General features: G+C 46.5%; 1 protein-coding gene across 1 annotated transcript in view; it reads left to right on the top strand.

Moving 5' to 3' along the window:
- The window catches only part of ARMH4 (armadillo like helical domain containing 4), a 108,770-nt gene extending 103,572 nt beyond the window's left edge, over positions 1-5,198 (top strand). Inside the window, exons 7-8 of the mRNA XM_070419105.1 lie at positions 4,079-4,213; positions 4,463-5,198. Of these exons, the coding sequence (XP_070275206.1) occupies positions 4,079-4,213; positions 4,463-4,531 (204 nt within the window). The 3' untranslated portion in view covers positions 4,532-5,198. The remainder of the gene's footprint in view (positions 1-4,078; positions 4,214-4,462) is intronic.
- Positions 5,199-12,158: the final 6,960 nt, after the last annotated feature.

Consider the following 12,158-nt stretch of genomic DNA (forward strand, 5'->3'; position numbering starts at 1 on the left):
TGGAAGCAGGAAGATGTCATCGTTGTTCTGTATCCAGCTCCAACTGGAAGTGCTATTGCTCTAGAAGAAAGGGCAAATAGGTATTCAGGGACAACTGTTATCCTCTTTCCATCATTAACCTTCTTCCTAGTTAGTGTCCAAGTTAGTGGTGCTTGTTAGGCAAACCCTCACTTGGCTCCCTATTGATATATTTTTCGACATTTAAATTGCTTCTCAAAACTGAAGATGCATAGTTATGTACTAAAGACCAGCTGTGTTGTTATGTCACCAACACCATTCATTCTATTTCTTCTAGCTGTAGGGAATTGTCCAGAAAAGGGAAGCCCCAGACTATACTTCATAGCAGTGCTTCTCATGTGTGGTCTGGAGCAGCAGCGTTAGCATCACCGAGGAGCTTGTTAGAAATGCAAAATCTCAGGCACCATGAGTTGCAAACTCTGGGAATGGAGCCCAACAATCTGTATTTGGACAAATCTTGAAGGTGACTCTGATGCATGCTCAAGTTGACAACCACTGTTGCAGAGAAATCCTAAGAGCACTGTCAGTACGGTGTATCATTTGTTTTTTCCATGGCTTTCTTGAAGACAGATGTTTTTGAGCAAATACATTATCCTAAGGAAGGGTACCTTTCTCATAAATGCAAAACAAGCACAAACCAACTGTGTCTAGTACTATTTTGGCTTACAGTCTATTTAAAAATGTAAAACTTTATTGGAAAATAATGTCAAATTTACAGAAAAGATACAAGGACAAGGATATTATAAAGAATCTCTACTTTTTACCCAATGCGCTTGTTTTTAACATTTTACCTCATTTGCTGGTACAATGTAGATGTTGAAAATATATCAATAGGTAGCCAAGTTAAAATCTGTCCCCCCATGGTGAACCATTTGAGGAAAACATACATACATCATGGTGCTTGTATCTTGAGTACATCAGTATGTATTTCTTGCGAATAGGAACATTCTGTTAGCCCACATATACAGTTATCAATTTGAGTACTTCAACATCAATGAAGTACTTTTATCTAATTTGGCACCCATATTTCAGTTCCTTCAATAAATCCAAAATGTTCTCTATAAAAACAGTTTTCTCCTTCAGTACAGAACCTAGTTGTCATGATTCTGAAGTTTCCTTAAATCTGAAACATTTTTTATAGCCATCTTTTGTCCATGACACTGACATGTTTTAAGAATATAGTCCTTTTTGCCCTGGCTGGGTAGCTTAATTGGTTGGAGCATCGTCCCAATGCACCAGGGTTGTGGGTTTGATCCCCAATCAGGGCACAAACAATGAACAACCAATGAATGCATGAATGAGTGGAACAACAAATCGATGTTCCTTTCTCTCTCTCTCCCCCCCTTCCTCTCTCTTTAAAATCAATAAAAAATATATATTTAAACTTAAAGAAAAAGAATATAGTCCTTTTTTAAAAAAATAAGAATATCTTTTACTTAAGTTTTTTACTATTTCCTTGTGATTAGATTCAAGTTATGTGTTCTCAGCTGGAACATACACAGTGCAGTTGTGTCCTCAGGGTGTTACATGTACAGACACATATACAAGCAATAATTTTGAACCGAGAAAAGGTACTGGGCAGAAGTGATCACTTAGAAATTATGTGCATTTATCGTATTTGTCTTCATTTCTGCAGGAAACAAGTTATGGACATTTCTCAAAGGAGAGCTTATTTTCAGTTAGCTGGGTTTGAAAAGGGGTAGGTTGCTTTGTTCCCATCTTATAATTGGGGTTAAGTTGCGTAGCTTAAGGAGACCCACACAGAGAAGTTAGTCAAGCTGAACTTCCAAAAGCTCAGGTAGCATCCTTTGAATGTAAAGTCTAATTTCTGTGCTTAAAGTTGATCATGTTTCAACATGTACATATGTTTCCATGCACTGGGAATGGTAATTAAAAAAAATTCATAGTTGTGGTGAGAGTCCCAAAATTTTCAATATTTTCTTGTATGGAAAATTATAAAGTTTTTAAAGTAGACCTGGAAGAACTTTAAAAAAAGTTTGAGTTCATGCAAAGAATAGTGATTTGTTGAAAAATGACTGGGCTTTGTTTCTCTAAGAAGAAACTCTTAGTATGCTGGTGAACAATGCCATTGTTCTCAAATCAATGGAAACATTTTTATATTCTGCCCTAAGTCAAGACTGTGGGAAGCAGAACCAGTGAGCGAGCCAGCTGTGCAGAAGGGGGTGCACTTTTGCAAAGCCTTGTCTATTCCTTTCACTTACTCCTAAAAATGTTGGGGAAATGTCACCGACTGCATATTTCAGCACTTTTTAGAAAACTTTTGTTCTCTGTCTCTCTCTGTTCTTGGCTTCTTCTGAAAAATATTGAAAATTGTGCTATATTAGAAATTGGAGAAATAGTCAAATAAATGAGTAGACTCATAGTTCCTCCTTAAAATAGTGCCTATCTGATGTACGTATTACAGCTTAAAAGTTTTAAATTGTTCATGTATTTTGTCTGGGTAGCTTCCAGAAAGGGCCTTCTTGGGAGGCAGACTAGGGTCATGTTCCCCGTGAAAGGGCTCCAGTTAGTAATCCTCCTCTAGCCCTTGGGTGTCTTATTGGCCAAGATGCAGGGAGCACCCTTACTGTGATGGCCTTACCCTGAGCTTGGGTAGGTCTGGAGCTACTTACCCAAGCCCAGGGATGTGTGGAGATCACGTTGCTTTCTTAGGACTGAGGTATCCACAGTGACACCTTGGGGACATTGGAGACATGCATGGGTTTGATACCTGCAGGCACTTTCGGAGGCACCATTATTATTATTATTTTTTTAATGAGGAATTTTATTTTTTTTAAAAATTTTTATTGATTAAGGTATTACATATGTATCCTTATCCCCCCATTACCACTCCCGACCCCCCCCCCCCAGTCATGCCCTCATCCTCCTGTTGTCTGTGTCCATTGGTTAGTCTTATATGCATGCATACAAGTCCTTTGGCTGATCTCTTCCCCTTACCCCCACCCTCCCCTACCTACCCTCTGAGGTTTGACGGTCTGATCGATGCTTCTCTGTCTCTACATCTGTTTTTGTTCATCAGTTTATGTTGTTCATTATATTCCATAAATGAGTGAGATCATGTGATATTTATTTTTCTCTGACTGGCTTATTTCACTTAGCATAATGCTCTCCAGTTCCATCCATGCTGTTGCAAATGGTAAGAATTCTTTCTTTTTTACCGCAGCGTAGTATTCCATTGTGTAGATGAACCACAGTTTTTTAATCCCCTCTTCTGCTGATGGAGGCACCATTGTTATTGGCAGAAATCTTTATGCCCTTCTCTGCCACTTCCTTTCTTTGGGGCTGGGGACACTCAGAATTCCCTCCCAACCCCAACTTTGGTCTTGTCCACTGGGAAGATTGTCCCTTTCATGTAGATTAATCCGTCCACTCTCTGTGCACACTTTCTCCTCATCCCTGTCTTTGCTTCCCGTGCTCCAACATCTAACATCCTTCCTCTTTCCTCTGCGGGTCCTCCTCTTCCCGCTTGTTTCTAGGAGCCCGCACCTTGCACTCACTTACAAGCGCATTTCTCTTTCCTTTCTTGCTGTAATGCCACTAGGAGTGTGGGAGAGCAGCCCGCCAATGTCAAGGCTCTCCTCCTGCCCTCCAGGAAACACAGCATCCCAGAGAGCACTCTCTTCCCCCCCATCTCACCCCAGAGCTTGACTCAGGTTGACATTTCCAATTTATAGCATTTTAATAGTCCTGGCATTCTGAGAAGCTTACTTCATCCATCTTTAATACAAATTATACTAGTATTTCTGTCACCCAAACCTGATGTTGACAAATGTGCATAATCAAAGCTGGAGGTGCCAGTAGGTCTGGCTGATTTATGGTAATACTTCTAAGTATTGGAAATATCCCAAAATAGCCATCACGCCTCTCTCCCTTTGCCTTCTCCCCCCAAAAATAACTGTATTCTAAATGCTATTTTATTTTATAATGAAGCAGATGGGAGAATTCACGGTGTCTAATAACCTGTTGCCATCCAGCAGAAATGAGGAACCCAGGGCAGGGGTCTGTTGAGAGTCCTAATGCGGTTTCCTTCTCTCTACAGGCTGGCTATATGTCCGGGATGCTGGTGCCTGTAGGGGTGGGGATAGCGGGAGCCTTGTTCATCCTGGGAGCGCTCTACAGCATTAAGGTGATGAATCGCAGAAGGAGAAATGGCTTCAAAAGGCACAAAAGAAAGGTATGGAACCAACTACAGCAAAAACTCTTCAATTTCAGAACATTCTTTGCTTTTCTAATTTGCTTATTAAAGCACACGGGGCTTAATGAGGCATGGACGGTCTGGATGTGCCCAGTGGTTTGGGATTAGCTGCGAGAGTTGCCGCCTTGGCTTTGTTCACTCGCGAGTGTGTCTTTTCAAGGGGGCCCATCCCTCAGTGTTGCTCTGCAGCGGAAGGGGTTTTAATGCTTTTCTGTTTTCTTTCTCCAGCAGAGAGAATTCAACAGCATGCAAGACCGAGTAATGCTCTTAGCTGACAGCTCTGAAGATGAGTTTTGAATTGGACTGGAATTTAATCGGGATAGTCAACCATGTTATTATTATTATTTTTCATTTGGGGGCTAAAAAAAGAACAACATCCCGCCACATTGCTGCTGCCAGGCCATCAGTCTCATGATCTGCCGAGTAGCAGATTTTTCTTGCTCTGAGCAGGAAAGGCACGCTGTATACTAAATGTAACACGCAGTGTTGGTTCTAATTCTGTAGTGAATTTTCCACAACCACGGGCCACAGCTCGTAAATATGCAGGGTACATGTTGTTCAGTAGGAGTTGCTAGGTTAGGTAGAGTAAATCTTTTGTATTTTTCCCACAGTGTCTTTTCCTTGGTTTGGGTTACTTGCACTAAGTATAACAATTATTGCTACCAAGGCATGCTTAACTCTGAAATAGAAATCTTGAACAAAGAATAACTTGTGATGACTGTACTCTACCTACTTGAAGCCATAGGCTTGTGGGCCATGGTACATACCACATTTGCATCAAAACTAGCAGCAACTTGGAATGCAATCTTTTTGTTAAGAAAATCTTTCAGCACACGAGGATTATATGTAGATTGGTACGTATCTTGCAGTATGTATTTCAGTCTCCCAGTTTTGTTATTTTTTCTCTTTCTGGTTTATTCTTATTCTTGGCAAGGAAAAAATACACCATAAATAATACATTAAATTGACTCTCAGTCTCCATGTATGCTTGCTTTCTTAAATAGTGTAACGGAGTCCAGCAAAGTTATCAATAGATTCTTATGTGTTTGTCATTAAGAGATGTGAGATGTCTTTTTTGTGTACCAGTGGACCTTGTCAAGAAGAAATGGGGAAGAAATAAAAAAGAACACAAGGGGCCCGGCTGGTATGGCTCAGTGGTTAAACAACCATGAACCAGTTCAATTCCCTGTTAGGGCACATGCCCTGGTTGCAGGCTCGATCTCTAGTAGGGGGCATGCAGGAGGCAGCTGATCAATGCTTCTTTCTCATCACTGATATCTCTCTCTCTCTGAAATAAAGAAAAACATATTTTTAAAAAAGTAGGTAAGCTCCCGGAACATTTCTCTCTACCATTTGGCTCTGTGCCTGCACAGCCACTGTTCTGAATTATTCAGAGCATTGCTTTTCTATGCCTGTGGTCTTGGTCATGGAAGGATTGGCCCCCGTTGGTCCTTATTTGGCTTTATTAGGAAAACAGACATTTTGGGGGAGAAACAGGCTCCGTGGCCAGAGTCCTGGTATATAACCAAGCTTATGAAAACCAGCCTCTCTCAGGGCACCCCACTTCAGGGATGTTGGCCTATGGTAGATAATTTCTTATTCCCCTTGGGATGTAATTCCATGCCCTCTCTTTTGAATCTGAGTATTTGGGACTTTCACTAAGGTGAGTGTTTAATAAAGAGTAGGCTCATTTCCATGGAAGAAACAATGTTACTAACAACACTGTTCTTAGTGCTTTATACTCTACAGGACTTGTTGACATTTATTAGAGCCCGTTCTACTATATTTAAGGCAAGTTGCACAGTTATGCCTCATAGCTACTGTGTGAAGTAGGATGTATGTTTATTTTCCCATTCAACTGAAAACAGAGCCGAAGCAGAGCCATGAAATGATTATGCAGAGTTATATCCAGGAAGAATCAGGACTAGAACCCACTTGGACTCAAAACCATGCACCCATTTCTTCAGTTCAGTGCCCTTTCTACACACAGGAGGAAGCAGTGACATTTCAGAGTCCTAAGGAAATAGCTGGTTAGTCAAGGAACATTTCATACGAGTATCTGCCTTTGTTAAATGAACGATGCCATACTAAGTTCTCTCTTACACAAGTTCTCCTCTCCCACCTCAGCTATTTCCTTTACAATCACTTAAGTGTAAGTGTGACCTCTAGGGAACTAATAGATCTTTTCAGAACCCATTCTTGAATAATAGCTGGCTTGCAAGAATGTTTCCATCAAATAATTTAAATTCTTTTAGCTAAAAGATATAAGGAAATGTGTGAAATTGATCAAGAGAAAGAAAAGCTCTGTACAGGCAAGTAGAAATCAGCTCAAGGTCAGGTTTAAAAATAGAATCCAGAACCATGACACTCATACATAATTTGTAATTTCATGAGTGGAGACATCCTAATACTGCAGAAGGTATGTTTTCCTTTTCTAAGAGCAGCCCTTTGCTGTGAGTATTCCTAAATGTAGGAGGAGGCAAGCATGATGTGACATTACTGTCTTTTATTCTTGACAAGCTGTTTATAGGGGACACACAATAGGCCACTTCATTTAGCAATACATGGGTGATAGTAATGCCCCAGGCTCTATGCAGTCATGGCTAATAGGCTGAACCTCAAACTATCTATAATAATAAAAGGGTAATATGCTAATTAGACTGGATGTCCTTCCAGACGACCTTCCGGATGAAGCTGGGGCTGTGAGGGAAGCCAGGGTCCTGGGTGCCTGCTGTTGGCCGGAGAGAAGCCCAGGTCCAGGGTGCTGGAGGTAAGCCCGGGTGCCAGAGGGAAGCCGGTGCCAGCAGTCAGGGGAAGGAAGGCCACTGTTGCATGAATTTCGTGCATCAGGCCTCTAGTCTACGCTAATAAAAGAGAAACATGGTAATTAGCGTACGACCGCTACCCTTCCCATTGGCTAATTAGCGAGATATGCAAATTAATCACCAGCCAAGATGGCGGTTAACTGTCAATAAAGATGGCGGTTAATTTGCATATGTAGGCACAATGCAGGGAGGCAAAATGGAAAGCACAGAAGAAGCCCCCTGGCACTCCCGGGGGGAGCTAAGAGCCGGGGGGAAGGCCAAAGGCGGCCCCCAGGACCGCCTTTGCCCTGCCCCCCAGCCATGATCGGAGAATCCTGGCCTTTGCCGCACTGGCCAGTGATAGCAGGAAGTAGGGGTGGAGCCAGCAATGGGAGCTGGGCAGGGGTGGAGCCCGGGATCCCGGGGTGGCTGCAGCCGCTGCCCGGAGCCCACGGAGCCCACGATCAGGGAGCGGTTGCAGCTGGGTGGGGGGGGCGGCTGCAGCTGGGGGTCCCCGCTGCCCTAATGCCTCAGCCAGAGGCATTAGGCACGGGCAGGGGTGGAGCCCATCGGGGCGCTGCAGCTTGGGGGATCCTCTGCCCGGGCCTAAGCCTCCGCCAGAGGCAAAAGGCCCGGGAGGGGTGGCTGCAGCTGGGGTCCCCGCTGCCTGGGCCTAACGCCTCGGCCAGAGGCATAAGGCCCGGGCAGGGGCGGAGCCCACGATGGGGGGGCTGCAGCTGGGAGGTCCCCTGCCCAGCCTAACGCCTTGGCCAGAGGCGTAAGGCCCGGGCAGGGGCGGAGCCCACGATTGGGGGGCGGCTGCAGCTGGGGGTTCCCCTGCCTGGGCCTAACGCCTCGGCCAGAGGAGGTGTTAGGCCGGGGCAGGGGCAGCTGCAGCGAGGGTCCCCTGCCCGGGCCTAACGCCTCGGCCAGAGGCATAAGGCCTGGGCAGGGGCGGAGCCCACGATCTGGGGCGGCTGCAGCTTGGGGGGTCCCCTGCCCAGTCGCCTGGGCCAGAGGTGTAAGGCCCGGGCAGGGGCGGAGCCCACGATAGGGGGGCGGCTGCAGCTTGGGCTCCCTGCTGCCAGGGCCTAACGCCTCGGCCAAAGGCGTTAGGCCCGGGAAGGGGTGGAGCTCACCATCGGGGGTGGCTGCAGCTGGGGGGGGGTCCCCTGCCTGGGTCTAATGCCTTGGCCAGAGGCGTTAGGCTGGGCAGGGGTGGCTGCAGCTGGGGGTCCCCACTGCCCGGGCCTCACTCTCAGCCAGAGGAGTAAGGCCCAGGCAGGGGTGGAGCCCACAATCGCAGGCGGCTGCAACTGGGGGGGTCCCCTGCCCAGGCCTAACACCTCGGCCAGAGGAGTGTTAGGCTGGGGCAGGGACAGCTGCAGCTGGGGGTCCCCTCTGCCCGGGCCCAACGCCTCGGCCAGAGGCGTAAGGCCCGGGCAGGGGTGGAGCCCATGATCTTGGGAGGCTGTAGCTGCGGGGGTCCCCTTCCCGGGCCTAATGCCTTGGCCAGAGGCATTAGGCCTGGGCAGGAGCAGTGCCAGCGATCATGGGGAGCAGGAACACAGTCGCTGATGGTGGGAGCTTGGGGTCCCCTGCCCAGTCCTAATGCCTTGGCCACAGGCATTAGGCCTGGGAAGGGGTGGAGCAGGAGGTCCCTTGGAGAGCTGTGAGTCCCCTGCCCAGGCCTAATGCCTGGGAGAGAGGCATTAGGGCGGAGCGGTCAATTGCAGGGAGCAGGGGCCGAGTTGACGATGGTGGGGAGCTGGGGGTCTCTTGCCCAGGCCTAATGCCTTGGCCAGAGGTGTTGGGCGTGAGCATGGGCAGAGCCAGCGATCGTGAGCAGGGGCGGCGTGGGCGATCGTAGGGAGCTGGGGGTCCCCTGCCCACCCTGATCTGGGACACCCTTCAGGGCAAACCAGCTGGCTCCCACCCGTGCGCCAGGCTTCTATCCTATATAATAAAAGGGTAATGTGCACATGCAATTTTTTTCCCCAAATATATTTTATTGATTTTTTACAGAGAGGAAGGGAGAGGGATAGAGAGTTAGAAACATCGATGAGAGCGAAACTTCGATCAGCTGCCTCCTGCACACCCCCTACTGGGGATGTGTACGCAACCAGAGTACATGCCCTTTACGAGAATTGAACCTGGGACCCTTCAGTCCGCAGGCCGATGCTCTGTCCACTGAGCCAAACCTGTTAGGGCGGTTATGTGCAAATTGACCCTAACAGCAGAGCAACTGGGAATGACTGGTCACTATGACACATACTGACCACCAGGGGGCAGATGCTCAATGCAGGAGCTGCCCCCTGGTAGTCAGTGCACTCCCACAGGGGGAGCTCTGCTCAGCCACAAGCCAGGCTGAAGGCATCACATTGGCGATGGTGGGAGCCTCTCCTGCCTCCTCAGCAGCTCTGTGGATGTTCAACTGCAGCTTTGGCCTGCTGGCAAGTGGACATCCCCCAAGGGATGTATCACTGCCAGCTTAGGCACAATCCCCCAGGGAGCAGGCCTAAGCCAGCAGGTGGACATCCCCGGAGGGGTCCCAGACTGCGAGAGGGCACAGGCTGGGCTGAGGGACCCCCGAGTGCACAAATTTTTGTGCACGGGGCCTCTAGTCTATATATATAAAAGGCTAATATGCTAAGTGTCTGACTGACTGGTCGCTATGACATGCACTGACCACCAGGGGGCAGATGCTCAACACAGGAGGTGCCATGATGCACACTGGCCATTTACAGAGAAATGGCACCACGGACCTGGCACCCATAAAGCAATACTTGGCTTCCCCCAAGTGGGACACAGGCCCTGCCACCACCCCAGAGTGACAGCCCACCAAATCACAGCTGATGCTGCCAAGACCCCATGGCACAAAATGCAGCCCACGGCCCAGCCCAGCCCAGAAATAGTGGCTGTGGGCGCCAGGTAATGACATCATGTAGCAATGCCTGGCTTCCTCTCCCTAGAGACTAGCCTCGGAGTTTCTTTCAGCCCAGGAACAAGACTTGCTTTATAGCCAGGTGGAAACATTTTACACTTGAACCAAATGTCTGTGAAGTGTTTTCCCATGCCTCATCTCATTTGATCCTCACAGAAGTCCTGGAGTAGGTAGATAGAAGACTTGGTGGAATCCTATTTTCTTTTCATTAGCTGGAAAATGGAGATTTAGAAAGTTTAGAAACTTGACCTAACTGAAAAGAAGAAATGGTGGACCTTGAAAATGATTTCAGGTTTTCTCACTGAGCAGAATATAGTCAAACACTGCTGCAGTTAAATATTTTATCCTTTGTTCTCCTTGTGTGATCTACAATAATAATCTGCTTCGTGTTGATATTTACTGCTCTGTTGCTGACAATTACCTGAAAGAGAAGTTGGGGTGCTTCACTGCGCTGGAAAAAGTTTAGCTAAATCAGAAAGCAGGCCTAATTAAGCAAGTTTATTCTATATCTATAAAAGGCTAAGTTGACTCACACATGTGAGATACATATAAAGCTCTTGCTGGCGCCAATCGCACGTGTGTGTTTCAATCTGTCATTGTTGATTGTGAATTTAGTTGACACTTCTATTATGGAGAAAGGGTGAATAGCGATATTAAAATATTTCTTCTAATTTCCTTTTGATGTGCACGAATTCATGCACTGGGCCACTAGTAGTATAATAAAGTCACAAATAATGTATTTCCATTTTTCCAGAGGGCTATGGGGATGACATACATGTGCATTTAGGCCTAATCAGAAATGTCTCTGCAGGCCTTTTTGGAACAGGTAACTATTTAAATAAAAAGAGTTTATTTACATCACAGATTTTCTACAAAGCTTTTTGAACATCTGTGTTGAATGGAAGATTCTGTGGATGGTTCAACTGGTATGTTTGTTTGGGCCATTTTCTTTGCACCGGTGGCTGTGGAACAATGATTTTTAGTGGGTGGTTTAGATTACTCAAGAGCATCAGAATAGTCCTGTTCTTAACAAAACCGGGAATAGGGTGCTGCCACCAGAGGAGGTGCTGGCCAATATAGTCCAGGTTAAAAGTAGTAGATCAGGCCACTGGTGGGTTTACCTAACAGAATGGATTCATATGCTTATATGTGCACATTAAAAATAAGGAGTCAGCTGTTTATTCTCAAAACTACACTTAAAACATTTAACAGTGAAACAAACAGAGCTGTCTGGAAAGGGGAGGTGATAGTTGCAGCTTCCATTGCTGACACCTTCCTTCTGAACTGTATTTACTCTGTCATGACTGCAGGGGGTCCCACTGCAGGCCCAGGAACTGTGTATTCTCAGAGGGAATGTCATTCCCCAAACTCATAAGGAGGACCCGGGACACTTGTTAAACATACAGATTCCCAGGCTCGTCCCAGACCCTCTGAATCAGAATCTCCAGGGGGAGAAGCTGGGGATGCTCATGCCCGGGCAAGGTTGGGCACCCAGGGAGCAGAGCATCTACCCAAACAACTTCCATATTCAAGAGAATAGGGAGAGCAGGCTCCAGGTGGGGAGAGCCTTTCTCTAGTTGGCTTTCCAGGAAATTATACCTGGCAACGTGGAGAAAGGAAAACAAAGGAAAAAGGGCTTGGCCGGTGTGGCTCAGTGGTTGACCATGGACCTATGAACCAGGGGGTCACAGTTCGATTTCTGGTCAGGGCACATGCTCAGGTGGGCTCAATCCCCAGTGGGGGACATGCAGGAGGCAGCCTATCAGTGATTCTCTCTTATCATTGACTAGAGGCCTGGTGCATGAATTCATGCACAGGTGAGGTCTGGCTGGCAGTGGGGAGGGGTTGGCTGGCTGGCTACGCCCCCTGGTCAAACTCCCGGTGGAACTCTCAGTCAAGAGGACAATTTGCATTTTAGACTTTTATTATATAGGATGTTTCTATCTCTCCTTCTCTGAAATCAATAAAAAAAATATTTTTTTAAAAGGAAAAAGGATGGAAGAAACAAAAGAATGCTGGAATAGAGAGAAAAAGTTTCCTCCTATGCCCCTGATGTCTTTTTTCTCCAATTAGAAGATAGTACTTTTCTTTTAAACCTCTTTAGTCTTTCCTCTCCCATAAGCTGCTTCTCTCAGTAGCTGCTGGCTTAGTTTATATGCAATATTTGGAGTTAATT

The sequence above is a fragment of the Myotis yumanensis genome, unplaced genomic scaffold (genome assembly GCF_028538775.1).
Source record: "Myotis yumanensis isolate MYYU_CA2020_CCGP unplaced genomic scaffold, mMyoYum1.0.hap1 SCAF_1, whole genome shotgun sequence".
Classification (NCBI taxonomy): domain Eukaryota; kingdom Metazoa; phylum Chordata; class Mammalia; order Chiroptera; family Vespertilionidae; genus Myotis; species Myotis yumanensis.